General features: G+C 46.0%; 3 protein-coding genes across 6 annotated transcripts; 2 read left to right on the top strand and 1 right to left on the bottom strand.

The window, feature by feature from the left end:
• Positions 1-2,544: 2,544 nt before the first annotated feature.
• Positions 2,545-7,363, top strand: TMCO6 (transmembrane and coiled-coil domains 6). 4 transcript variants are annotated; one of them, XM_036240597.1, is made up of 12 exons: positions 2,545-2,684; positions 2,804-2,916; positions 4,026-4,141; positions 4,248-4,431; positions 4,648-4,752; positions 4,925-5,010; positions 5,240-5,356; positions 5,567-5,678; positions 5,792-5,966; positions 6,101-6,195; positions 6,562-6,729; positions 6,987-7,363. In XM_036240597.1, the coding sequence occupies exons 1-12, from the start codon at positions 2,600-2,602 to the stop codon at positions 7,098-7,100; spliced, it is 1,470 nt and encodes a 489-aa protein (XP_036096490.1). In that variant the 5' UTR covers positions 2,545-2,599; the 3' UTR covers positions 7,101-7,363. The 4 variants fall into 4 exon arrangements, with proteins under 4 accessions (XP_036096490.1, XP_036096491.1, XP_036096489.1 ...); XM_036240598.1 differs by lacking the exon at positions 4,248-4,431; XM_036240596.1 differs by lacking the exon at positions 2,545-2,684 and having other exon boundaries at positions 2,705-2,916.
• Positions 7,364-7,700: 337 nt separating this feature from the next.
• Positions 7,701-13,550, bottom strand: NDUFA2 (NADH:ubiquinone oxidoreductase subunit A2). The gene is made up of 3 exons (XM_036241054.1): positions 13,402-13,550; positions 13,173-13,279; positions 7,701-7,901 (listed from the first exon to the last, which is right to left on the bottom strand). Exons 1-3 carry the CDS (start codon positions 13,500-13,502, stop codon positions 7,810-7,812), a joined length of 300 nt encoding a protein of 99 aa, XP_036096947.1. The 5' UTR covers positions 13,503-13,550; the 3' UTR covers positions 7,701-7,809.
• Positions 13,551-13,677: 127 nt separating this feature from the next.
• Positions 13,678-26,360, top strand: IK (IK cytokine). The gene is made up of 20 exons (XM_036241116.1): positions 13,678-13,805; positions 14,362-14,428; positions 15,705-15,797; positions 16,518-16,577; positions 17,366-17,533; positions 17,702-17,816; positions 18,548-18,618; positions 18,714-18,760; positions 20,429-20,592; positions 22,446-22,554; positions 22,879-22,918; positions 23,076-23,289; positions 23,539-23,557; positions 24,002-24,080; positions 24,339-24,419; positions 24,669-24,726; positions 25,512-25,600; positions 25,805-25,913; positions 26,085-26,119; positions 26,203-26,360. The coding sequence occupies exons 1-20, from the start codon at positions 13,790-13,792 to the stop codon at positions 26,228-26,230; spliced, it is 1,662 nt and encodes a 553-aa protein (XP_036097009.1). The 5' UTR covers positions 13,678-13,789; the 3' UTR covers positions 26,231-26,360.
• The last annotated feature ends 445 nt before the right edge of the window (positions 26,361-26,805 follow it).

The raw sequence follows: 26,805 nt of genomic DNA, 5'->3' as shown, positions 1-26,805 counted from the left end.
GGCACAGAGCAACAGCTATTGACAGCAGCCCTGACAACTTTCTTGCCAGAGCCCCTGCATTCAGAAAACTCAGGCCACCGAAGTCTGGCTCTTCAGCAAATTCCATCACCTTAGTGGAGGATGAGGGGTCCAAGATAAGAGGGAGAATAAGTTTTTGCAAAGAGTCCCCAACTCATACCTTAATTCAAGAATATCTATCATTTGTCTACCAAGTGCTAGGATTGGTGCAAAACTCTGGGATGCTGACATAACCATCCCTTAGTCTCTCAAGTACTCCAGTAAGTGAGAAGGTGAAAACTGATCCAGAACTACAGTCCATAATGAAGAAGACACTTACAGAGGACTTGTGGTAGCTCTGGAGAAAGGAGCAGCTAGCCCTTAGTAGCTGTTTCTTTTTTCTTTCTTTCTTTTTTTTGTCCTCACCCAAGGACCTTTTTCCATTTTTTGTTCAGATAGAGTGGTAGGTGGGGAGAGAGAGAGAGAGAAACATCGATGTGAAAGGGACACATCGAGTGATTGCCACCCGCATGACCCAACCAGGGCCGGGGACAAACTGCAACTGAGGTAAGTGCCCTTAGTGGGAACCAAACCTAGGTCTCTCTGGACCACAGGCTGACTCTCTAACCACTGAGCCAAGCCAGCCAGGGCGGCAGCTGCTTCTTATAGGGTTAACAGTGTTGCCAGGCAGGTAAGGGTAAAAAGGCAGTTTGGGCACCTGTAACTGTCTGAGCAGACACTCTGGGCAGAACATTGCTTTTTCCTGGGGCCTTATCATTCCTTCCCCACCAGGAGAAATATGTGGGTATAGAAATCAGCCTGTCCATGAGGAAAGAAACAAGACCCAGGGCTTATCCCCAGCCAGAGCATGGTACACAGTAGGTGCTCAATAAATGGCTGTCTGGGGGCTGGATGGATGTTGGGCCTGGAGAGAATGTGTAGTAGACAGGAAGATGGTCTACAGTTACTTACATATGTAGATGTTTTGTGAATGAGATAGAAGACTTCACTGATGGACTTAAAGAGGTGGAATTAAATTCAAGGAAGAAAATTGGTTTGAAGAACAATACCCTTTCTTGGATTTTTTCTTATTTGTGTATTTGCCTAAATAATAGCTTTCTGAAAATTAGAGGCCTCCAGTGAAACTTTTTCCCCCTAATGAAACTTCTTAAGTGCTACTAGGATTCTACTCTCTTGGAGCTGTGAAGGGGGGTTGGAAGAAGACAATATCAATTACATTGTAACTTAATGACAGCTGTGAAAGGGTTGTGAAGAAGTATATGGTGCTATACACTATCATAATAGGTGCGACTGGTTCAGTAGAACTGAGTAGGGGACATTAGAGTTGAGGATGGTGTTAATTAAGGGAAGGGTTCTGGTTGGGATGGGATTGGGGTGGGCAGCAAAGGAGAGAGCTCTAGGTAAAGGAATAGCCTCTGCAAAAGCCTGAAGGAGGAAGAGAGCAGGGCTTGTTTAGTGAACAAAGAGAAGATCCAGGAGAGGTGAGTAAAGTGAGGTGCCCTTCCAGCGGGAAATATATGCAGGGATGAGACTATGTAGGGCTTAATTGGCCACAGTTTGGATTTTGAGGGTAAGGAAGACCTTTTTAAATTCATCAGTGTTTCCCCAGTACCTAGTAAATTAGTGGCGCTCAAAAGTTGGTGAATTACTTTATTCTAAAGATAATACGACTCACTTCTATGCAGAACAGTGAAATAATATTTGTCTCATTTTCCTCACCTATAGAATGGGGATAATTGTTATTGTGAACATTCAATATGGCAACGCATGGCCCACTCATCAGTGGGAAGGGTGCTGGTTGGGGTGGGTGGTGTAGGGGGCGTGCAGATAACATTTCATCAATAATACAATGAGTTATTGGTCCATGATGAAAGAGATGAGTTATTGGTAAAATGGTATCCCATATCTTCCTAGAGCTCGGGCTAGTTTTGAATGTTCCGCTAGGGCAGTGGTTCTCAACCTTCCTAATGCCACGACCCTTTAATACAGTTCCTCATGTTGTAGTGACCCCCAACCATAAAATTATTTTTGTTACTACTTCATATCTGTAATTTTGCTACTGTTATGAATTGCCATTGGAAATATGTGTTTTACAATGGTCTTAGGCGACCCCTGTGAAAGGGTCGTTCAACCCCCAAAGGGGTCGCAACCCACAGGTTGAGAACCACTGCTGTAGGGTGTGTTAGGAGTGGGGAGGTTGTTTGTTGAGTGGAAGGTGATGCTATTGGCCGGGTCGAGATTAAGTTACTTTCTTTCCTACAGTACTACCCTTCTTTTCTTTCTAGAATTGGGAAGAAGAGAAATCAAGGCTGCGGCACCTTCTCTTGGCTTTCAGTCCAGATCCCACCCCTCTGCCTTCGCCCCGCCCCTCCCCTCCCACTCCCCCTTCGCCCCGCCCCCTCCTTCACTCCGCCTCAGACCCCGGCCCGGCCCCTCCCTCCGCCCTGCCTTCACTTCGCGCGGAGCCCCGCCTGCTTCACCTCCCCTTCCGCCTGGCGCTGCGGCTGCGCGGTTCCTGCCATCTTCTGTGGATTGGGACTGATCACAGCTGTCGGTTCAGTGCGAAGTCTCCAGCTCCACCATGTGGAACCGACGGCATGGTCGTCTCAGGACTGTGGGATGCGGGATGGAAGAACTACGGCGCCGCCGTCGGGAGCGGGAAGCAGGTTTGGGTGGGCGAGGGAACATGGGAGGATGGGGTATGGCAGTGGGAGGCCTCTGTGTAGGAGACGGGGTTCGGGTCCTGGGCTCCTCTTTTGCCCCCAGCCGGCTTCTTTGTCCCCAGAACTGCGGAAGGCACGGAGGGAGCAGCAGCTGGTCAGCAAGAGGCTGCTGAGAGACGACACCCCAGAGGAGGCCGAAGGGGGATGTGTGGCTTTGATCCTCGGGGAAGCCGAGGTGAGGAGGCAGGGTGGGCGGTGCGGGCCGTGCTGGCCAGCGCCAAATTCCTTCCTCCAATATTGGAGGACCGTCCCCAAACCTGAACGCGGTCCCTTCAAAACCTCCAGTGGGCCAGGCCAGAAACTGGGGTATCACCCTCCACCCCATCCCGACCTTTATCCCCACATCAATAGTTTTAAGTCCTAGCCGGTTTTTACCACCTCGCAAGTCTTGATGTGCCTCGCCATCAAGGTCCCACTACCCTCCAATGGATACTTACATTACTGAAAACTCAGATGCCTATACAGTGTTTGGCATATAGTAGATGCTCAGTATTTGTTGAATAAGTGAATGAAAAAAAATTGGTTTTAATTCATTTATTCATTCAGCAAGCATTGGGCATCACCTGTTTGTTACATAGTTTACAAAGCACTCACACTTGGGTTATACCATTTATTCATTGTGTACTTTATGCCAGGAAACTGCTGGGTACTGAGGTACACAAGAGGAAAAGAGTCCCTTTCTTTGAAGTGTTCACAGCCCATGAAGGAGACAAATGTGCTACCACCACCTGTCATGAAGGAATCATGAGGCACAATAGAAACCCCTACGTCTGCCACAGAAGTCAGAACGAGCTAATTTCCCAAAGGCAGTGACAGGAGCAGAAATCTGAAGGGAGTGGAGGAACTGGAGAGGGTATGCCAGACAGAAGAAATAGATTGTGCAAAATCTTGGCAGCATTAAAAAGTCATGTTATGCTAGGAAGTGTTAGAGAACAGGCTGCATGGGGAGAATGACTAGAGGGGTAGGTTATGCCAGGCTGAGAGGTTTAAATATTATCCTTGCAATAACCCTATAAGAAAGCAGGATAGATGTTATTCACTTTTATTTTTCAGGTGGGAAACTGATATTTAGGTCCTTTTAGACTGTTGGTATTAAGTTGTTCTGATTTCCTCTTCTGTCCACTCTACTGCAGTGTTGGCACGTATTAGCCTATTAGTGTGAATGACAAGTTCTAGGGATGGTGCAGTATTGGAGGGCTCACAGGTGAAGTAGGCAGAGCAGGGTTCAAAATTTGCTTTCTGGCAACTGTGTGTTGCCATCTTTCTCCCTGTCCTGGGCTCCAGATCCAGCAGTTCCTGTGGTTAGCCCAGCGGGGGACAGGGGAAAAGGAGAGAGAGGGAGCTTTGGTCAGTCTTCGTCGAGGCTTGCAGCACCCAGAGACACAGCAGACCTTCATCAGGTCAGTGTGGTTGGTGTGACTGGGTGGCTAGGGTCTTGAGGGATGGATAGGAGTGTGGAGGGGAGGGGCCACAGGCTGAGCAGGGCTCTGGTACTCATTCATGTAGGCTGAAGGGCAGTATGCGGACCCTGGTCGGGCTCCTGACCAGCAACCAGGCTCTGCTGCAGCTTGAGGCGGCTCGGTGCCTTCATGAGCTCTCTCATTCTGAGCAGTCTGCAGTGGCTGAGGCCTGCCTGCCAGCCACTTCCTACCTTCTCACCTACCTCGCCGGTCACAGCTCAGATCTTATAGTAAGCCCTGTCACTTCCTACCTTGTTTTTGGCTTTTGGCTGGCAGGTAGGGAGAAGAAAACCTGTTTCCCCTGATGCCCACAGCCATACATACACCCATCATCTTCCATCCTCTTGTGCCCAGGGTCTCAAGGACAGGGCTGCACTGTCCTTCCCATGCCCACCCCCACCCCAGCCTGACATAGGCTAAACCCAGTGCTTTTGTTCTGCTCTCAGGAGCTCTGTCTGTATACACTGGGTAACCTGATTGTGGAGAGTGAATCTGTGAGAAGGCAGCTCCTGCCACAGGGCATTGTTCCAGCCTTGGCTTCCTGCATCCAGGTGAGTGTCCACCTTGTCTTCCCTGGACAACCCTTCCCTCACTTCTTTCCACATGCCCCAGCTGCTTTGGTTAGGCAGTTCCAGCCTCTGCCCTATGCTAAAGGGGTTGAAAGTCTCAGGAAATCTTCGGGCCTACTTTCCAGATTCAGATCCCTACCCTGTCCACTTCTAGTCCCCCCATCTGACTGTGCTGGAAGCCCTTGGCTATGCCTTGTCCCAGCTCCTGCAGGCTAAGGAAGCTCCAAAGAAGATCATCCCGTAAGTAAAATTATGTCTCCAGATGTGCGGTCAGGTGAGCCATTTGGCAGTGTAGCCTCTGGATACCTGATCAAGTCTGGTTCCAAAGCTGTTGTATGTTTAACTCCACGTGTCTAGCTGGGAAGTCCTTTGGGTTTGGACGCTTTCCCACTTGCTATTAGGGTTTGGGAAGAGTTACAGGCATCTTGCCTGCTGTGGTTCCTACTCACAGCTCTGCTTCTGCCTGCAGTTCTGTCCTGAGCACCCCTCTTCCCCAGCACATGCTTCGACTATTGCAACCTGGTCCAAAGCTGAACCCTGGGGTCGCTGTGGAGTTTGCCTGGTGCCTTCACTACATCATCTGCAGGTAACACAGACCAGTTGGGAAAGTGCCACAGACCTCCCCTGGGGTTCCCTTCATGACACTCGGGTTTTTGAACTTTGGTTTCTGGAACTGTTGTGAGTTTTCTTCCTTTCATGTTTTCTCTTGGAACCCAGAGAACCCACAAACCTAGGCTGTTTGCAAGCTTAAAGGTAGAAGTGGCTGAGTAGTAACTACTTGCTTCCTGTTGCCCAGCCAGGTCAACAATGCCCTGCTCATCACCCATGGGGCTGTGTCCACTCTGGGGCTGCTACTGTTGTACTTGGCTGGGGCTGTCCAGAGATCCGAGGATGCAGGACTGGAGCTGGTAGGTGAAGAGGACAGGGCAAGATCTGCACACCTTTCTTCCTACTTTGTTCCTCCTCTAGTATGCAGGTAGCCCCTTCCTCCTTACAGTTGACCCCCAACTTGTCTTTGCAGCTGCTGTGCCCTGTGCTTCGGTGTCTAAGCAACTTGCTAACAGAGGCAGCAGGAGGGCAAGTGCAGCTCAGAGATGAGCGTGTTGTGGTATCCTTATTTATCATTCTGCAGTTCCTCCTCCAGAAACAGCCCAGCCTGCTTCCTGAGGGCCTCTGGCTCCTTAACAACCTCACTGGTATGAACCATAATCTGCCTAGGTGTGGACCTTTAGATACTGGGAAAACTTCCTTGTGGCTTGGATTGAGGTGGTTTAGGATTGAGAGGGGGGGTTTTCAGGCCAGTTAGAAAGACTTACATTTTCCCTTCCAGCAAACAGTCCTGGCTTCTGTACCTCCTTGCTCTCCCTGGATCTGATCGAGCCTCTCTTGCAGTTGTTGCCAGTATCTAATGTGGTGAGCGTACTGGTAGGTATTGGATTCATCTGAGTCCAAGGTCTAGTGACTGAAGGGTAAACAGTGGGAGCTCATAAGTGCCCTCAGCTGAGAGCTGGCAAGTGGTGTGGTATGGATGGCCTAGAGTTATCTAGGTGTGAGTCCCTAAACTGGTTTACTAGTTACTAACATTGTGCAAGTGAACTAATCACCTAAGCTTCAGTTTCCCGATTCATAATTAGGAATAGTAATACTACCTGAAGGCAGTTGTGGGGATTACAGAACATGTTTTCAAAACTGCTTGGCACAGTGCCTGAGGCATGTGGTCAGCACTCTATATTTTTTGCTCATTGGTTTTCATCCTTTGTGGGGACTGTGTACATACATATCTGTTCACAGGTACTCACAGTTCTGTGCAACGTTGCAGAGAAGGGTCCTGCTTATTGCTGGCGTTTGTGGCCAGGGCCCCTACTCCCCTCTTTGCTGGACATGTTGGCCTTCTCTGACACTGAGGTAGTAGGCCAGAGTTTGGAGCTGCTGCAACTGCTCTTCCTCTATCGGCCAGAGGTTGGTTTCTGGTCCTGGTTCTCAATCCCCTTTGTTCTGAAGCCTCTAGTCTCACCATGGCCCCTTTCCTTCCAGTTCTAACTATAGCCACTTCTCTGGACCTGGCTAGTCTATGTGGGCTCCAGGTCAGAGCCCACATCCTCTTGTTGGGAATGTACCCTACCCCAAGAAGAGGTGGGTTAATCCATAAGGCTCTGAGAATTGAGTGTTAGGGCACAGAAACCCAGGTTTTGAATCATTTTCTTCCCTGCCTTTAGGCTGTCCAGGCCTTCCTGCAGCAATCAGGGCTGCAGGCCCTCAAAAGGCATGAGGAGGAAGCACAGCTCCAGGATCGAGTGCATGCTCTCCAGCAGACAGCTCTTCATAGGTGACCTGGCTTTTCAGTGTCACTTACTACCTCCCCCCACAGCTTCTCTGCCCATGGAGCCCCGTTTGGGTGTTTAGGACCATAATGAGGCCTCATGTTTTCTGATCCCACACCTAAAGCCTAAACCAAGACCTTTGGACTCCAGCTTACCCCCTTTCACTCAGCACAGTCCATACAGGACCAGAGGGAGGTGGGTGTGGTCTACTTACTCTGGACCCTGCAATCTCCCTCCTTTTTTTTTGTTTTGTTTTAGCTGATGTCTTTGGATGGGACAGAATAAAGTTTTATTTTTATATCAAACTGCTTTGCCTCAGTGGTTGTACAATAACGGGTAGAGGGATGAACTGGAGACAGCCCTGGCTGGCTTGGCTCAGCAGTTAAGAGTGTCGGCCTTGAACAGGGGTTGCGAACAGAGGGGTCGAGGGTTTAATCGCCGCCCAGGTTGGGGCCCTGTGGGAGGCAACCAATTGATGTGTCTCTCTCATATTGATGTTTGTTTGTTTCTTTCTTTCTCCCTCCCTCCCTTCCACTCCATCTAAATATCAATGGAAAAATATTAGGTGAGGATTAACGCACCCCCAAAAAAGAGAATATTCTGAGACAGTATTTTACAGCACAAGCTTTATAAAGAACAGAACACATCTTTCCACATTGTACTCAGACCAGCAGAGCCCATGCTGTGGGGCTGTTGCTCTTAATCCTCAGTGAAGGTTTCAGGCTTTGCCACTTAGCACATTCTCTAGGGCTCTGGTTACCTGATCAGCACTGAAGTTGTTCAAAGAGACATTCTTCTCTTGGCCAAATGCTGGAGAGAAAGGGAGGTGACTAATTATACACTCTGCACTGTGGGGGCTAGCAAAATATAACAACAGGTCTTTGTCATCAACTTATAGCACACCCAGTGGACAGCTTTAGACCACATTGAAGAACCACCACCCAACCACCTCCACAAGTGACACACTCAATGAGTGGACTCAGTGGGTACCAGAACCCTGCTGAAGTCTTGCTGTGTGGTGGGCCCTGACACAGCTGATCCTTCAAGGTAGTATGGGCCAGTGGTCAGTGGGCACAGCCAGTCTTTGCAGCTTTTCAGCCTGAGTAAATCCCTCCCATTGATGTGCCAACAGCAATAAAGACTCAATTACAGCCCTGGCCAGTTTGGCTCAGCGGTTAGAGCGTCGGCCTGCAGTCTGGAGGGACCGGGGTTTGGTTCCCGTAAGGGCATGTACCTCGGTTGCAGTTTGTCCCCGGCCCTGGTTGGGTCGTGTGGGTGGTGACCACTCGATGTGTCCCTTTCACATCGATGTTTCTTTCTCTCTCTCCCTCCCACTCTATCTGAACAAAAAAAAAAAGTCCTCGGGTGAGGATAAAAAAGAAAAAAAGAATTACACCAAAGGGGTGTACAGTCCACACTAGGGGTGCATCTCAAGGCCCCAACTGGGGTGATCAAGGAGGCTGTGCCACTGGATCCTACAGGACACCTACAACAATAGGCCATCCTACAAAGCCTAGGAGACATAGCAACTCTACCTATACATAGAAACAAACACAGGGAAGCAGCCAAAATGAGACAAACATATCCCAAATGAAAACAAACAAAACTCCAGGAAAAGAACTAAATAAAATGGAGATAAGCAATCAATCAGATGCAGAGTTCAAAACACTAGTTATAAGGATGCCCAAGGAGCCCGACTGCTGTGGCTCAGTTGCTGAGCATCAACCCATGCACCAAGCGGTCACCAGTTCAATTCCCGGTCAGGGTACATGCCCAGGTTGTGGGCCAAACCCCAGTGGGGGGCATGCAGGAGGCAGCCAATCAATGTTTTCTCTCATTGATGTTTCTCTCTCTTTCCCTTCCTCTCTCTAAAAAATCATTAAGAAAAAAAAAATTGCCCTGGCCAGTTTGGCGCAGCGGTTAGAGCATCGGCTCCCAGACCAGAGAGTTCCAGGTTCAGTTCCTGCTAAGGGCGCATAGCTCGGTTGCAGTTTGTCCCTGGCCCCGGTTGGGGTCGTATGGGTGGCAACCACTCAATGTGTCTCTCTCATATTGATGTTTCTCTCTCTCTCTTTTCCTCTCTCCCTCCTGCTCTATTTGAAGATAAATGCAAAAATGTCCTTGGATGAGGATTAAAAATAAAATAATTAATTAAAAATAAAAAAAGGATGCTCAAGGAACTTAGTGAGAACTTCAAAGAACTTAAGGAGAACTCCAAGGAACTTAGAACATCAACAACATAAAAAAGGACCAGTCAGAAATGAAGGATGCACTAACAGAAATAAAGAATAATTTACAGAGAATCAATAGTAGAGTAGATAAAGCCAAGAAGCAAACCATCAATTTGAAATGTAAGGAAGCAGAAAACACCCAACCAGAACAGCAAAAGGAAAAAAAGAATCCAAAAAAAAATGAGGACAGTATAAGGAGCCTGTGAGACAACTTCAAGGGTACCAACATTCGCATCATGGGGGTGTCAGAAGAAGAGAGAGAGCAAGAAATTGAAAACCTATTTGAAAAAATGATAGAAAACTTCCCCACCTTGGTGAAGGAAACAGACATACATGTCCTGGAAGCACAGAGAGTCCTAAACAAGATGAGCCCAAAGAGGTCCATACCAAGACATATCATCATCAAAATGCCAATGGTTAAAGACAAAGAGAGAATTTTTTTTTTTTTATCCTCACCCAAGGACATTTTTCCATTTTTTGTTCAGGTAGAGTGGGAGGGAGAGAGAGGAACAGAGACAGAGAGAGAGAAACATCGATGTGAAAGGAACATATCGAGTGGCTGCCACCCGCACGACTGACCAGAGCCAGGGACAAACTGCAACCAAGGTACATGCCCTTAGCGGGAACCGAACCCGGATCTCTCAGGACCGCAGGCCGACACTTTAACCGCTGAGCCAAACCGGCCAGGGCCAAAGAGAGAATCTTAAAAGCAGCAAGGGAAAAGCAGTTCATTACCTACAAGGGAGTTCCCATAAGACTGTCAGCTGATTTCTCAAAAGAAACTTTGCAGGCCAGAAAGGAGTGGCAAGAGATACTCAAGACGATCAAAAGCAAGGACCTACAACCAAGATTACTCTATCTTGCAAAGCTATCATTACAGTCGATGGACATATGAAGTATTTTCCAGACAAGAAAAATATAAAGGAGTTCATCACCACCAAAACAGTATTATATGAAATGATGAAGGGTCTTCTTGAAGGCAAAGAACAAAAATATAAATAAAATGGCAATAAATACTTATCTATCAACAACTGAATCTACAAACAAAATAAGCAAGCAGAACAGAAAGAGACTCATAGATAGAAGTTTTTGTTGGTTGCCAGATGGGAGGGGGATAGGAGGACTGTGTGAAAAAGATGAAGGGATTAAGAAGTGTAAATTGGCCCTAGTCTGTTTGGCTCAGAGGTTAGAGTGTCGGCCTGCAGTCCAGAGAGACCCAGGTTCGGTTCCCGCTAAGGGCATGTACCTCGGTTGCAGTTTGTCCCCGGCCCTGGTTGGGTCATGCAGAAGGCAGCCACTCGATGTGTCCCTTTCACGTAGATGTTTCTCTTTCTCCCTCCCACTCTATCCGAACAAAAAATGGAAAAAGGTCCTCAGGTGAGGATAAAAAAAGTACAAATTGGTTGTAGACTAAAGAACCTCAAAGGGGCCCTGGCCGGTTTGGCTCAGCGGTTAGATCATTGGCCTGTGGTCTGGAGAGACCCGGGTTCGGTTCCCGCTAAGGGCATGTACCTCGGTTGCAGTTTGTCCCCAGCCCTGGTTGGGTTGTGTGGGTGGCAGCCACTCGATGTGTCCCTTTCACATCGATGTTTCTCTCTCTCTCTCTTCCTCCCACTCTATCTCAACAAAATGTTGAAAAATGTCCTCTGGTGAGGATTAAGAACCTCAAAGGGAGGGGAGGGGAGGGGAGGGGAGGGGAGGGGAGGGGGGAGGGGAGGGGAGGGGGAGGGGAGGGGAGGGGAGGGGAGGGGAGGGAGGGGGGAGGGGAGGGGGGAGGGGAGGGGGGAGGGAGGGGGGAGGGGGGAGGGGAGGGGGAGGGGAGGGGAGGGGAGAACTTATATGCATAAGCTGCAGACACAGACAATAGTGTGGGGAAGGCAGAGTGGGGGGCAGGAGTGGGCAGAAGGGGGTCAAGGTGGGAAAAGGAGAAACGTAACAAAAATAAACATTAAAAAAATAATAAAATGGCAATTAATATATATCTATCAATAATTGAATCTACAAACAAAATGAGCAAGCAGAACAGAAACAGTTTGAGAGAGAGAACTTTTTGTTGCTTGCCAGATGGAAGGGGGCTGGGGGGGATGGGTGAAAAAGATGAAGGAATTAAGAGGTACAAATTGGCTGTTAGACTGATGAATCTCAAAGGGAAAGGAGGAAGGAGGGTGGGATGAGATAAACCAAAGATCTTCTATGCATATATGCATAATCAATGGACACAGACAATAGTGTGGGGAAGGACTGGGAAGGAGGGGGGGGGTCAAAATGGGGGGGGGGAAGAGGGACATTCAACAATAAAGAAAAGGTTTAAAAAAAAGAAATAAGGGGATTTGCAGAGGCATGGATGCTTGAGACAGATGACAGCTGTCAGGGGGAGGGGGTCAGGAGACTGAGTGAAGAAAGGTAAAAGGATTCACTCAAGAACATATATGCATAGCCCATGGACACAGACAACAGTGTAAGGGGGGAGGTGCTGGGTGGAGGTGGGCAAAGGGGAGGGGAGAATGGGGGACATCTGCAATAGTGATGATAATAAAAAAACTTAAATAAAAATAATAATAAAGGGGGAAAAGACATCTAGGAAGCTCAGGTCCAACTAGAAGTTTGGCTGATTGTGGGTAGCCACAATGGTAAGGAAGGTGTTTCAGGGAAGTGTTAAGTAGGCATTTATTAACCAAGTGAGAAATGCACTACATGGACCGAACTCTGGCTGAGTACCCATTCTGTGGTTCCCATAGTCCATCTAGTATAATACACTCTAGCTATTTGAATCCCTCTCCTCTAGTCTACTGGTTTTTGGAAAGAGAACCTTTTTCCTTCAGTTTTTAGTACATGGCTACTACAGATGTCCACTGTTAGAACCAATCTGCCTTAGGTGTGACTCCTCCCTTTCTCCAGACATTCCGAGGGCAAGGTATTAAGAACCATGACTAAAATTCCACTATTTAGTATGTAGAAACATTTTATTACATGCTTATTATGTGCTAGGCAACATGAAAGTAATTTTCAGCCCTGGCCGGTTTGGCTGAGCAGACCAATGAGTCTCGGGTTCAATTCTGGTCATTGGCACATAGCTCAGCTGCAGTTCGTCCCTGGCCCTGGTCTGGGTCATTCGGGAGACAACCAATTGATGTGTCTCTCTCACATAGGTGTTTCTCTCTCTCCCTCCTACTCTATCTGAAGATCAATCGAAAAATAACCTCAGGTGAGGATTTAAAAAAAAAGAGAAAGTAATTTTCAGATTGTGGCAAATTGAAATAGGTAATATGATAAAAAGAAGCTGGAGCAATGTTACATAACTGGTCAAAGAATGCCTCTCTGAGAAGGTGATATATAAACTCAGAGCTAAAAATAACTTCAATAAGAAGAACCCAACCACTGACGTCTGGCAGAAGTGCATTCTAGGAAGGGAAAAGATCCAGCTACATAATCCCCTCATAATGAAGATCAATTGAGATTTAGGTAGGAAAGCACCCAGCAGACAGCCTAGCATTATGTGTTCAACACAGAATCATTATGCTAATTTTTCATTATTGAGATTCTAACGCTACCTGGACTGGCACTGGACTGGCACTGCTCACACGTAAGTGGGAAGGGCTGACACTGACCAGAACTGACCAGCACCTCTTCTCCTCTGTCTGAAACTTGTTATGAACTACAAAAATGACAGCTCCTGGTCCCTATGCAGGACTGGGTAACGTAAATTTCTTTATTGGCAACAAGGTCAAAAGCAAGGCCAAAGTCTGGGTACCAGTCTCTACAAGTTTTTGCTTGACCTTGGAAGGCGGTTTCTCTTCTCGAACCCTTGTTTCCCCATCGGAATCCCAGACCCCTAGCATCCCGCACTCACCGTAGCGGGCCCAGAGCTTGGGGTGCACATCGGAGCACTCGCGGATTAGGATGGGCAAGTCCGGGTTCGCCTTCTTCAGCTCCACATAGCGTTTCTCGATGAAGTCCCTGCGGAGCCCGAGAAAACGCCGCGCATACTGTGTGGGCACTGGCCTTCCCAAACACCCGGGAGGTCGAGGTCGTAACCTCGGCGCCCCGAAGCCCGCCCGCCTCACCACGGGGCGCCTCACCTGACGCCCTGGCTGCCAGGCGAGCGCTGGCATAAATGTATGCGAATCTCTCGTAGACCCATCTGGGCCCGGATCCCACGAGCGGCTGCGGCCGCCGCCATTTCTGCTAGTACCCAACCCCCGCAGGCCTTCCGGCCAAGTTCTCCAGACGGACCAATCGCGGACCGCTTTCCAGTCCCCGTGATAGGTTGGCTGACGTAAAGGGGGCGGGCTCAACTTTAGCCAATGCTATAAAAATATTGTAGGCCACCAGTTGGGTCTCCAGTTACCCGGTGGAGGAACGCAAGGCTTTGTGGGTTGTTTCCGGAGGTGCATTGTGGGGAGAAGGCTGTTGCTGCTTTGTTGTTGGACCCTCAGCCCTTGCTGGCGTTGAGACACCGCGGACGAAATGCCTGAACGGGATAGTAAGTCTTCGGTCTGCCCTTTCTTTTCGGCGGGACTCGGGACTCTTGGAGCATTATTTTGGCCTTACACCGGGTGTGTGTGTGAAGGTGAAGAAGGGCCGGAGTGACGCTTGGAGCTGCCGAAGCCGCTGGGCTCCAAGTGAGGCCGGGCTGCCCCAGACTCTCTCAAGCCTAGTCTTTGCCCCAAGTGACTACAGATGGAGATGATCTGTGAACTTTACTCCCCTCTCCCCACCCCCCATCACTTAATCCTGGGTTGCGCCATTTTATCTCTGATGTGGTATCTTAGATGTCATCTTGAGGAAGTCTGTTGATCCTCCAGCGCTGGTTTAGGGGCACCTTCTTCTGGGCTCCCACAGCTCTTTGTATTTTTCCACTTGAGTACTTATTACATTGTATTGTCACAGTCGCTGTTCTTGCCTTTCTTCCTCACTAGATTGTGAGTAATTTAACATGCAAGAAAGCACATCTGTATTGTTCACTGTTAAATCCCCAACTTTTGCACAAGACCTGACACAAAGGAGATTGATTAAATTAATGCTGTTTTTTTTCTTAGGTGAGCCGTTCTCCAACCCTTTGGCTCCAGATGGCCACGATGTGGATGATCCTCACTCATTCCACCAGTGAGCATTTTGATTTAGGACCACGGGAATAAGCTGGGCAATGAGTAGTGTGGTGGTGGTGGTGATGGTAAAAGAATTCTGATTGTCTTGTCAGCAAGGATGCTAAAAAATTGTACCACTTTCCCCTTAAACTGGATCAGGTCAACTACATCAGCATATTAGAAGAGAGGGTGCTAGTTTTTAAAGCTGATGTTTAATTTTACATTACATAGGAATTTTTCGTATAGAAAAGTAAAACATTGGAAATAAAGGTAAAATTTTCTTTGATAAAATTCCCAACTCCAGTCGCTTTCTTAGAGGTAACCACCATTACCTTTTTAAAAATGTGTATCTTTTTTGCCCTGGCCAGTTTGGCTCAAAGGTTAGAGTGTCGGCCCTTGGACCAAGGGGTCTCAGGTTCGATTCCCGGTGAAGGGCAAGGTTTGATTCCCAGCCCTGGTGGGGGGTTGTGCAGGAAGAAACAAATCGATATGTCTCTCTCATATCAATGTTTTTCTTTCTGTCTCTCCCTTCTACTCTATCTAGAAAGCAATGGAAAAATATCCTTGAGTGAGGATTTTAAAAAAAATGTGTATCTTGTCTTCCTACCCTTTTTAAAAACACATTTATATACATGTATATGTATGACTTATGTCTGAGGAAAATATATCATTGCTTTGTGAGATAAAATATTTAAATTAAATGATATTATATAGTATACATATATTATTTTTGCTTGTTTTTTTCCATTGCTAAAAATGGGCCCAGCAGGCCAAAGAAGAGGCCTAGTTGGAAGAGGGCTCAAAAGTACCTGACTAAAATTTGGGCAAGGAATGAGTCCTTGTCATTGTACCAATTAAAATGATCTCTTGTACCATCAGTGGTATCTTCCCCACATTTGGGAAACACTGGCACAGTTTATTTAGTTAGTTTCCAGTTAATGGACATTTAGGTTTAAAAGTTTTTATTTTCAAAGATGTAACTGAACCTTCTTTTTTTAAAAATCCTCACCTGAGGATATTTTTCTATTGATTTTTAGATAGAATGGAGGGGAAGAGAGAGGGAGAAAGAAGAGTGTGGGAACATCGATGTGAAAGAGACACGTCGATTGGTTGCTTCCTTTACATGCTCTGACCCGGACTGAGATTGAACCTGCAACCCAGGTAGATGCCCTTTACTGGGAATCAAATCTGCGATCCTTCAGTGTATAGGCTGATAATCTAACCACTGAACAATACTGCCTGGGCTCTTTTCCAATTCTTATTGGGTACTAATTTTTAAAATCTTTGCCTTTTAGATCAAAACTCACCAATGAAGACTTCAGGAAACTTCTCATGACCCCAAGGGCTGCACCTACTTCTGCACCACCCTCCAAGTCTCGTCATCATGAGTAAGTTCTGGGATGATCCAACCTGTGTCCCATCTCCTTCCTACAGAAAATCTACTGATCTAGATGTCTTGTGTTCATACTGGAAGGCTAGTTCTTTTTGAAGCCTATGATTCTGACTCTTTCTCTCTGGAGATTGAAGCTCCAGTGGAGACTGGCATGCTCTGAGATCTTTTTCAGAGTATGTTTCATGAACCACTTGTACTAGAGTTGCTGCTGGTGTTTAAATGGGCAGATTTCTGGGCCCATTCTAGCCCCATGGACTCAGGTTTGGGGGCAGATATTTGGGGATATATAATTTTAATAGTCTTTCAAGTGGTGTGATCCTCTCTAAAGTGAGAACCACTCACCTACAAATATTAACATGGATCTCTGCCTGATTGAGACTGTTGCTTTGGTCAGTGTTCTAGACCTTTCTTCAGCCTTCAAGGCCACTTGTGGTTTCTGAGGCCGTGGCAATATTTTATTTTTAAATTTTTTTCTTTATTGATTTTAGAGAGAGAGGAAGGGAGAGTGAGAGAGAGAGAAATGTCGATGAGAAAGAACATCGATTGGCTGCCTCCTGTATGCCTTCCACTGGGGATCAGGCCCACAACCTGGGAATGTGCCCTGACTGGGAATCGAATTGGCAACCTCTTGGTGCATGGGTCGATGCTCAATCACTGAGCCACACCAGCCAGGCAGCTGTGGCAGTATTTTGCTATCAGTGAATTTCTTTTCTAGGATGCCAAGGGAGTACAATGAGGATGAAGACCCAGCTGCACGAAGGAGGAAAAAGAAAAGGTGAAGGAAGGATGGAGCAGTGTTGGATAATGTTTGGGGTAGAGGAGTAGGGGTTAGTTAAAAGACTAGAGACTGAGGATTTCCTTTATTGTTGTAAGGCCCCTTGCTTTCATAATAGAGTAGCAGTTTAGGAGTTTGGAGTCAGTCTGTGTTATTTTAATCTCCTCTTTACCAGTTTATAGCAGAATAACCTTAGCATTTTTTAAACCTTTCTAATCTTCAGTACTATCATGGATAGAATAAAAAGAGTGAAACAAAACTTACCAGGTTGGTATGAGGATCGACTGTGATAGTGTATGTAAATACTTTGTACAGTGCCTGGCATACAGTAATCACCCCGTAAATCTTGGCTGCCATCATCATCATCATCATCATTATTTATATGATACTAAACTTTCTGGACCTGTGCTTTGCTTTCCTCTCTTCTGGGGGAAGACCAAGGAATGATTTATTTTCTGTTGAAATTTGGATGACTTCATGTCTGCTATATAGAAAAGTCTCATGCCTATAGAGACTTAGTGATGTAGAGTTGGGTGGCAATAAAGAATTCTAAAATGACAGATGAAGTATCCTGAGGTGGCAGATGGAACAATGTACCTGTGAGCTGAAAGATGCTGTAGTTGTGATTTTGAGGACTGTCAAGAGGTTACCAGCAGTTTTATTAGGACATATATGAGCTTTCACAATAGAGAGTTGGATGAAGGTATAGGGAAACAGGCAGGAACAATTCTGTTGATGTTGGGATAGCAGCTGATGAGCCTTACACGTTTGCCTTTCTCTGGTCATAGTTATTATGCCAAGCTTCGCCAACAAGAAATTGAGAGAGAGAGAGAACTAGCAGAGAAGTACCGGGACCGAGCCAAGGAACGGCGAGATGGCGTGAATAAAGACTATGAGGAAACTGAGCTGATCAGCACCACAGCTAACTACAGGGCTGTGGGCCCCACTGCTGAGGCGTGAGTACAAGGAGGCATGGCATGGTTTCCTCAGCATCCCAAAGTCATACAATCACAATATGAATTCTTCCTCACACTTTCCCTGCTCTTGAGCCCACATCAAGCTATTTCAAGAGGCATTTGCCACACACAAAGGACTGTTCTAACATGGCCTCTTTCACTATACAGGGACAAATCAGCTGCAGAGAAGAGAAGACAGTTGATCCAAGAGTCCAAATTCTTGGGTGGTGATATGGAACACACCCATTTGGTGAAAGGCTTGGATTTTGCTCTGCTCCAAAAGGTGAGCCTTGGTGTGAATGAGTGTTGAGTGATACTAGAATGGTGAATGCTCTTGTATGGGCCTTCCAAGGTGAGAAGGGAGACTACTGTTAGTTTAGACTATGGAGAAGGGCTAACAGTGACCCCTCTGTAAGACTAATTGCTACTTATTCTTCAAATCTCAGCTTCAATTTTATTTTCTTGGGAAAACCTTCCTTGATCACCCAGGTGTGGTTAAGTCCCTTCACTCCTCACCTCCCACTTCCTGCACCCTTGCATACATTTTCTGTTTCACTCATCATAGCAGTTATCACACTGTTGTTTAATAGTTTGTCTGGCTCATCTTGGCCGGTTTGGTCAGTGGTTAGAGTGTCAGCCCGTGGACCAGAGAGTCGCAGGTTCGGTTCCCGCTGAGGGCACGTACGTCCTTTGCAGTTTGTCCCTGGCCCTGGTTGGGGTTGTATGGGTGGCAACCACCCTATGTGTCTCTCTCACATCGATGTTTCTCTCTCTCTCTTCCTCCATCTCTCCTTCCTGCTCTATCTGAAGATAAATGCAAAAATGATCTCGGGCGAGGATAAAAAATATATATATAGTTTGTCTGGCTCTTCTGCTATAAGCTCCATTAGTGCAAGGATTATACTGTTTTGTTTAGTATTAAGTTCTTAGTTCCTGGCACAGTGTGGTATAGTGGTATTCAGTAAATATCTGTAAAATGAATACATCTGTAAATACTACTTGCTTTCCTGTCAGGTACGAGCTGAGATTGCCAGCAAAGAGAAAGAGGAGGAAGAACTAATGGAAAAGCCTCAGAAGGAAACCAAGTATGTAAATATCAGGGAGAACTTGAGAGTTTAGATAAGTGGGACCTAAAGTAGGAACACATTTAGCAAAAATATTTTTTTGTGTGTGTTTTCAGGAAAGATGAGGATCCTGAAAACAAAATTGAATTTAAAACACGTTTAGGTGAGTACAGAGTTTCTATACTTGTGGCCCTGCATTCTTGGTGAATCGTGGAATTTAATGCTCTGGGCAGGATATGCTTCTGTTTTCCTTCAGCCTATTTTCCTTTCCTTTTTTGCCCCTAAACCAGCTAGTTCCAATAAAATTCTCTAATAGCATTCAGATGTGGGCTTATTTTGTATGTTATTAATATCTCTTTAGTTAGGTTGAAAGCTTTCAGATTAGGGCTTATACTTTAAGGGAGGTAGCATTGATTAAAAATTCAGAATTTGCCCTGGCCAGTGTAGGTCTGTGGGTTGGGTGTCACCAAAAGATTGCAGCAGGTTCAATTCTAGGTCTGCACATTCCCGAGTTGCAGGCTCGATCCCCAGTAGGGGGCTTGCAAGAGGCAGCTTATCGATGTTTCACTCTCACATTGATGTTTTTCTCTCTCTCTCTTTCCCTTCCTCTCCCTGCCAAAAAAATAAAAAATTCAGAATTTGCAGTGAACTGGATTTGAATCTTGATGATGAAACCACACTAGGCATGTGATTTTAGGCATCTGACTTTATTTCTCAATGGCTGTTTGTCCAGCAAAACTAGTAAATGTTCATCTCATGGGATTATTGGGATGAAGAGAAGTAATTTAGACAATATGACTACTAAAAGTTAGTTTTTTGCCCTGGCCGGTTTGGCTCAGCAGTTAGAGTGTCGGCCCATGGACCAGAGACCCAGGTTCGATTCCCGTTAAGGGCATGTACCTTGGTTGCAGTTTGTCCCTGGCCCTGGTTGGGGTTGTGTGGGTGGCAGCCAGTTGATGTGTCTCTCTCACATCGATGTTTCTCTCTCTCCCTCCCTCCCTCCCTCCCTTTCTCCTTCCTTCTCTATCTGAAGATAAATGCAAAAAAGAAAAGAAAAAAAATGTCCTCAGGTGAGGATTAAAAACTAAAGTTAGTTTTTCTTTTTTTTTTTTTCCTCACCCGAGGATATTTTTCCATTTTTTGTACAGATAGAGTGGGAGGGAGAGAGAGAGAGAGAAACATCGATGTGAAGGGACACATCGAGTGGCTGCCACCCGCATGACCAACCAGGGCCGGGGACAAACTGCAACCGAAGTACGCGCCCTTAGCGGGAACCGAACCCGGGTCTCTCCGGACCACAGGCCGACGCTCTAACCGCTGAGCCAAACTGGCCAGGGCTAAAGTTAGTTTTTCATTCATCATCACTATTACCTTAAACCTCGTCCTTATTTCTTACAGGGCCTAATATAATGGCAGGCACGTTGTGCCCCTGAGAGGCAATGGAGAAGAGTGGATAGGAACTCAGGCTTTGGAATTTGACTGTCTGGGTCTCATTCTTTGTTTTCTCACTTGGTAGCAATATGACTTTAGGTAAATGACTAAGCTCTCAGCCTTAGTATTGTTTTCTTTTTTATTTATTTTTGTTACAGATGTTTCTCCTTTTTCCTCCATTGACACCCTCCTTGCCTCAGCTTAGTATTCTTATCAGTTAAAAGGAGATAATGCCCATCTCAGGGGGCATTTGTGAAGGGCTTTGTGAAGTCTGAATAAAGCAAAGCAAAGCTTGCATAGCATTTGGCTAGTGACTGGCACAGAGTAAGCACTCAATAAGTGGCAACTGTTATTGTAGAAGGTTTTCTTTGCCTATTTGCTGCTCTTGATTTTTTCATAGGCCGCAATGTTTACCGCATGCTCTTCAAAAGCAAGGCATATGAGCGGAATGAACTGTTCCTTCCAGGCCGCATGGCCTATGTGGTAGACCTGGACGATGAGTATGCTGACACAGACATTCCTACCACTCTTATCCGCAGCAAAGCAGATTGCCCCACCATGGAGGTGAGTAACTTGAATCCTGAAAGCCTTTCACATGAGTCTCAAACCTGGAAATCAGCCTCAATTCTGCCCTGGCCTCATTGACCACATTAACCCATCACCAAGTCCTGTCCACTTTTCATCTCCTAAATATCCGCTGAATCCATTAACTTTTCTCCATCTCCACCAATAACATTATACTCTAAACCATCATCTCTTGCTGAAACTATTAAAAGGCTTCTGCCCTGGCCAGGTGTTCAGTTGGTTGGAGCCATTGTCCCATATGCCAGAAGGTTGTGGGTTTGATTCCTGAATCAGGGCACATACTAGGTTGTGGGTTTGATCCCCAGTTGGGGTGTTTATGGGAGGCAACTGATCAGTGTTTCTCACATCAGTGTCTCTCTCTCTCTCCCCCTTCCTGTCTCTCTCAAATCAATAAAAAAAAAACACATATCCTCAGATGAGAATTAAAAAAAAAAAAGGCTCCTAATTGGTTTTCCCATTTCTACTCTGCTTCCTTTCTCATACTTTACTTATTTTTAATTATTATTGAGATGTGCCCTGGCCGGTTTGGCTCAGCAGTTAGAGCGTCGGCCTGCGGTCCAGAGAGACCTGGGTTCGGTTCCCGCTAAGGGCACATACTTCGGTTGCAGTTTGTCCCCGGCCCTGGTTGGGTCGTGCAGGTGGCAGCCACTCGATGTGTCCCTTTCGCGTCGATGTTTCTCTCTCTCTCTCTCTCTCTCTCTCTTCCTCTCTTTCCCTCCCACTCTATCTGAACCAAAAAATGGAAAAGTGTCCTTGGGTGAGGATAAAAAATAAAAAAATTATTATTGAGATGTAATTCACATGCCATATAATTTTCCTTGTTAAAGTGTATAATTCAATGGCTTTTAGTATATTCATAGTATTGTACAACCATCATCACAATCAATTTTATTTTTTAATATGTTTTTATTGATTTTTTAGAAAGGAAGGGAGAGAAACATCAACATGAGAGAGATACATCCATTGGCTGCCTCCTGCACGCCCCCTACTGGGGATTGAGCCCATAACCTGGGCATGTACCCTGACCAGGAATCAAATGAGACCTTTTAGTCCATGAGATGACGTTCAATCCATGGAGCCACACCAGCCGGGCTGTCACAATCAATTTTAAAACATTTTTATCACCGTAAAAGAAACCTTGTGTTTTTGGGGGGAGGGGGGGTAATCCTCACCTGAGGATATTTTTCCATTGGATTTTAGAGGGAGTGGGGGTGGGAGTGGAGAGAACTATGTGATAGAGACACATAGATTGGTTGCCTCCTGCACGACCCCAACTGGGGCCAGGGCTCAAACTTGCAACCTAGGTATGTGCCCTTGACTGGAAATCGAACCTGAGACCCTTCGGTCTGCAGGCTGACACTCCCACTACTGAGCCAAACCGACCAGGGCGAAACCTTGTACTTTTTAGCCATCACACTCCACCACCCCAGTCTCCCCGTTCCCTTTTACACATGGCCAGAATGATAATTTCAAAACAGGAATTTTTGTCTCACCACAGTTTAGCTTTCATTGGTTTCTCACTATTAGAATAAAGAGCAAAATGTTTATTATGGCCTGTGAGCCTCTGCATTTTCTGGCCTTTCCCGCCGTTTTTTACGTGCTTCCTTGTTGTTTGTTCTCCAGTCATCCTGGCTTTCTTGAATGTGCTATAATCATTTTTGACCCAGGCCTTTGTGCATGATGTTTCATCTCTGGAATGTCCTTCCACAGCGCCTCCTTTCCTAGTCTTTACCTAGCTAATTCTAATTCATCCTTCAGTTTGTTAAGGGAGTAAATGAATAAATGAGATTTCTGCTTAGTGGGGTAACATTCTTGCTTCTTGGAGTTTTCAGGCTCAGACTACACTGACTACAAATGACATTGTCATCAGCAAGCTCACCCAGATCCTTTCCTACCTGAGGCAGGGTACCCGAAATAAGAAGCTCAAGAAGAAGGATAAAGGTAACCTGGAGGATTAGGGACAGAAACCTTACCCCTGGAAAGACATTTGAGGATAGAACCAAGGTCTCCTGGAGCCTTGTGCCTCCAGAACATTGGGTGGTTCATGGGGAACAGAGAAAAATGGGAGCAGTGGAGCACTGGCAGGGAGATTAGTTACATCCAGTTTCTGTCTGTCTGACCAATCCAGGAGGCAGTGGTTAACTTTGAGGTATGGGTAGCTTTTGTTCCACCTTCTAAACAGATATTTAAAGGGTATTGAGAATTAGCATGGTGAGGCAGACTGGGAATTAATGAGTTTTCCTCATTCCTCTCTTCACATTTTAGGGAAGCTGGAAGAGAAGAAACCCCCAGAAGCTGACATGAAGTATGTATTTTAGCTCATCACCTGATCTGAGGGAGGAAGGGGGCTCTGTGTTTCTTGTCTTCAGCATTTTGGGGAGGCCTTGTGAGAATCTATAGAAATGGCCAGAGGAAGTGGAAGCATGTGTTACTTTGACAGCCAGTGATCTCTGTTTTCCTAGTATATTTGAAGACATTGGAGATTATGTGCCCTCCACAACCAAGACACCTCGGGACAAGGAGCGGGAAAGATACCGGGAACGGGAACGTGATCGAGATAGAGACAGGGAACGTGACAGAGAGCGGGAGCGAGAACGAGATCGGGAACGGGACCGAGAGAGAGAGGAAGAGAAGAAGAGGCACAGCTACTTTGAGAAGCCAAAAGTGGATGATGAGGTGAGATGTGGCCCCTGGTATGAGGTGGTGGAGCTGCTTATCTCTCTGCCTGCCCAGCCAGGTACAGGACCCCTCTGTTATATAGACTCCTCATGGCTCCATAGAAGCAGGTGGGTCAACTAATTCAGGGTAGGAACCATCCTGGAAGTGGGGACAACTTCGGGTAGGGAATTGATCCAGACTTGGGGGATAGAGGATGAGTGGGAATCCCTCATGGTGATAACTGACTTGTTTCTGTTTTCTTTCCAGCCCATAGATGTTGACAAAGGTGAGTTGTATCCAAGGCCTCTTCCATTAGCTCCAGCAGTCCAGTTTTCCCCTGGACTGAGTCTAACCTAGAGCTCAGAGCTGGCAAGGGTGGGATTGGGAGACTTGCTGGTTCTGAGTTCTTATAATATCTACGTCTTGCTGTATGGAGTAGACAGAAGATAAGTATGGAGTTTCCTCCATCTTCCTGGGCAAGGACAGGGCATATTCTTCGCATGTGGAGTCTTGATGTGACGCAGGTTGAATGGGCAATGTTCTGATCATACTACCCTATCTCAACCAGAGTAGCTCATTATTAGTTGGGATTTGAGTAAAATTTTGTTAGTGAAAAGGATTCTGTTGCTAAAAAAACATTTTTATGAAAGCTGTAGGTCGGAAGTGTGTTGTAGGGTAGAGGTTGTCAAGTCCTCATTTCAGTGTCTTAATAGAGTTTTCTTTCCCCCAGGACCTGGATCTGCCAAGGAGTTGATCAAATCGATCAATGAAAAGTTTGCTGGTTCTGCTGGTTGGGAAGGCACTGAATCATATCCTTTATTTCAGTATGTTTCTGGGTTCTAGAGAATTATTCTCTTTTCATCTGTCTCCCTGCCTTTCCACAACCCTGCTCCTCCCCATTTGTGTTGAATTTTGACCAGAATGAAGTCATTATTCCCTTTCTCAGAGAACCCGTTCAAGTTCACAGTCCTTTCCTTCGAGTTTTCATGTTGGGGCTTTTAGCCCTTGGTTCTTTCTGCTTGAAGATTTTCTGCTACGGAAGAATTATTTTCTTTAACATAACATATGCTGAAGAAGCCAGAGGATAAGAAGCAACTGGGAGATTTCTTTGGCATGTCCAACAGTTATGCTGAGTGCTACCCAGCCACGTACGTGAGACTCTGTTAAAGAAGGGAGGCTGGGATACTTAGAGAACAAGTTGGGGTGAGGGAGTTGGGTGGTGTAGATTTGCTGGGATGCAGGGGTAATTCTTGGATGAACTATTCTACTAGGCTCTTAAGTGGGAGGTCTGGGGGGGAGGTCATTCCTAGGCATATAGTCTCTGACTTGGGTAGGTTTCCAGATGAAGCATAGGAGTCTGGGTCTGCACCATCTGTTCAACTGTTGCTTCTCTTTAGGATGGACGACATGGCTGTAGACAGTGATGAGGAGGTTGATTATAGCAAAATGGACCAGGTATGGAGATGGAAGGATGGGTGGGGGCTCTTGGGCAATTTACTCTTTAGTACATACCCTTTCCCCACTCCCAAAAGATCTCACCATCAACTGGTCCTCACCTTCTCTAGCTGCAGTAATGGGATCAGCGGCATTGTGGGATCATGGGCAGCTTAACTATTCCAAAGTGTTTGTACAAAAATCAAATGAGATAGAGTAAAAAATATATATATTTTTATTTCCTACAAAGTGCCAGGCTTTGATTTCTATTCTAGGCAGTAAGCAAGTCTTTAGTGCTTAAGAAGAAAGGGCAGAAGGAATTGCCTTTTGAAAATAATTGAATTTTATTCCAGCCAGCCAGTATAGGAATTTTCTTTTAACTCTTAAAACCCAACAAACATCATTTATAGTAAATAATTTCCATCCTTGTTCTTCCTGTATTGCAATGGTTAAGAGCACGGTTTAATTCCATCTTGGAACCTTGCTTAACCCTGTCTGCCATTTATTAGTTTTGTGACCATGTCAACTTATTTTACTGCTTATGCCTCAGTTTTGTCATCAGGAAAATTGAGAGAAATATACTTTCTCTTGATATAGTTTTTGATAGAATTAAATAAGATAGGTATTTATTGTTCAGAATAAAGCCTGGCACATAATAAGTACATAGTAAGCACTTGTTATTTATTAGGGTAGGATTTGTAAATGATGAAATGGGATTGTAGAAGAGTCTGGCTTTAATCAAGGGCTAAAATTCCACTTCCACTGACATTTCTTCCTTCCCCATCTCCCATTCTGTTCTGTAACAGGGTAACAAGAAGGGCCCCTTAGGTCGCTGGGACTTTGATACCCAGGAAGAATACAGCGAGTACATGAACAACAAGGAAGCTTTGCCCAAGTGAGTTGGTACTGAATATGGTCAGGGTGTGAGGAGAGGGATGGCATGGTGATGGATTGGCTCACACCAGGTTAGAGAGTGTAGTCTGGCTGAGACATTTCCAAATAGCTTCTGTGCTCACAGAGTCCTCTGGGAACACCTTGCTACTGCTTTGTAAATTGATGCCTATTTTTTGATGCCTCAACTGCCCTTTCTTTTCCTCAGGGCTGCATTCCAGTATGGCATCAAAATGTCTGAAGGGCGGAAAACCAGGCGCTTCAAGGAAACCAATGACAAAGCAGAGCTTGATCGCCAGTGGAAAAAGATTAGTGCAGTAAGGGGGACTGCCTCTCTGGTGGGAGGGCTTCATCTGGGGGTAGATACTGGTTCACCAATCCAGGAACAGGCAAGGGGTTGGAGAGCCTTGGAAGTAGGAGGGAGACCAGCCTTGGGCCTCAGGTGAGCTTAGACTGGCAGCATAACTATCGACTGTAACTTCTTGCAGATCATTGAGAAGAGGAAGAAGATGGAAGCTGATGGGTGAGCAGCCATATTCACCTTCTATGGGACTGGGGAATTGCTTAGTTTATTGATCTTATGCTGACTGATTTCTCCTATTGCAGGGTTGAAGTGAAAAGACCAAAATACTGATCTCCAGTTCCAGCTTCAAGAAGAATCTTTACAAGGACAGGCTCCCCACTGCTTGCTTTCTATGATTCCCAAAAAGTTGCAAGGGTTTTTTTTTTTTTTTTTTTTTTTCTTCCACGAATGTATATAAAATATTATTGTATAACCATTTGGTTCCATTAAAATTGATTAAACTGCTATCTTTTCTATATTGAGCATCCCCAGTCTAGGACCCCTGAGACACCAAGAGGGATATTAATTCTACTGATTGTATAAAATCACATGCAGAAAGTCAGCTCAGTCCTTTCCTGAGCTATGGTTCTAGATATCTAGACAGTAAGGATGTTCACTAGCCAGGGTGCCCAGTAGAGAATGGAATGACCCTCACTGATGGGCAAGAGATGGATAGAAAAATGTAAGGATGGTTGGTCTCAAATGTAAGACTCGCTCAGGCCCATTTGGGGACCTACTCTTAGAGCAGAGATTCCCTGGGAATTAGGGTCAGCCCAGTGGGCTGCCAGTCTGATTCCAAAGCTGAGCATGACTGAGTGCTAGATGAAGGCACCTAATGAGAATTTCTTGTGGGAACAAAAACCTTT

This window comes from Molossus molossus, unplaced genomic scaffold, assembly GCF_014108415.1.
Source record: "Molossus molossus isolate mMolMol1 unplaced genomic scaffold, mMolMol1.p scaffold_m16_p_4, whole genome shotgun sequence".
In the NCBI taxonomy this organism is placed as follows: Eukaryota; Metazoa; Chordata; class Mammalia; order Chiroptera; family Molossidae; genus Molossus; species Molossus molossus.
The sequence above is the reverse complement of the archived record's forward strand: the minus strand, read 5'-3'. Positions and strand labels throughout refer to the sequence as shown.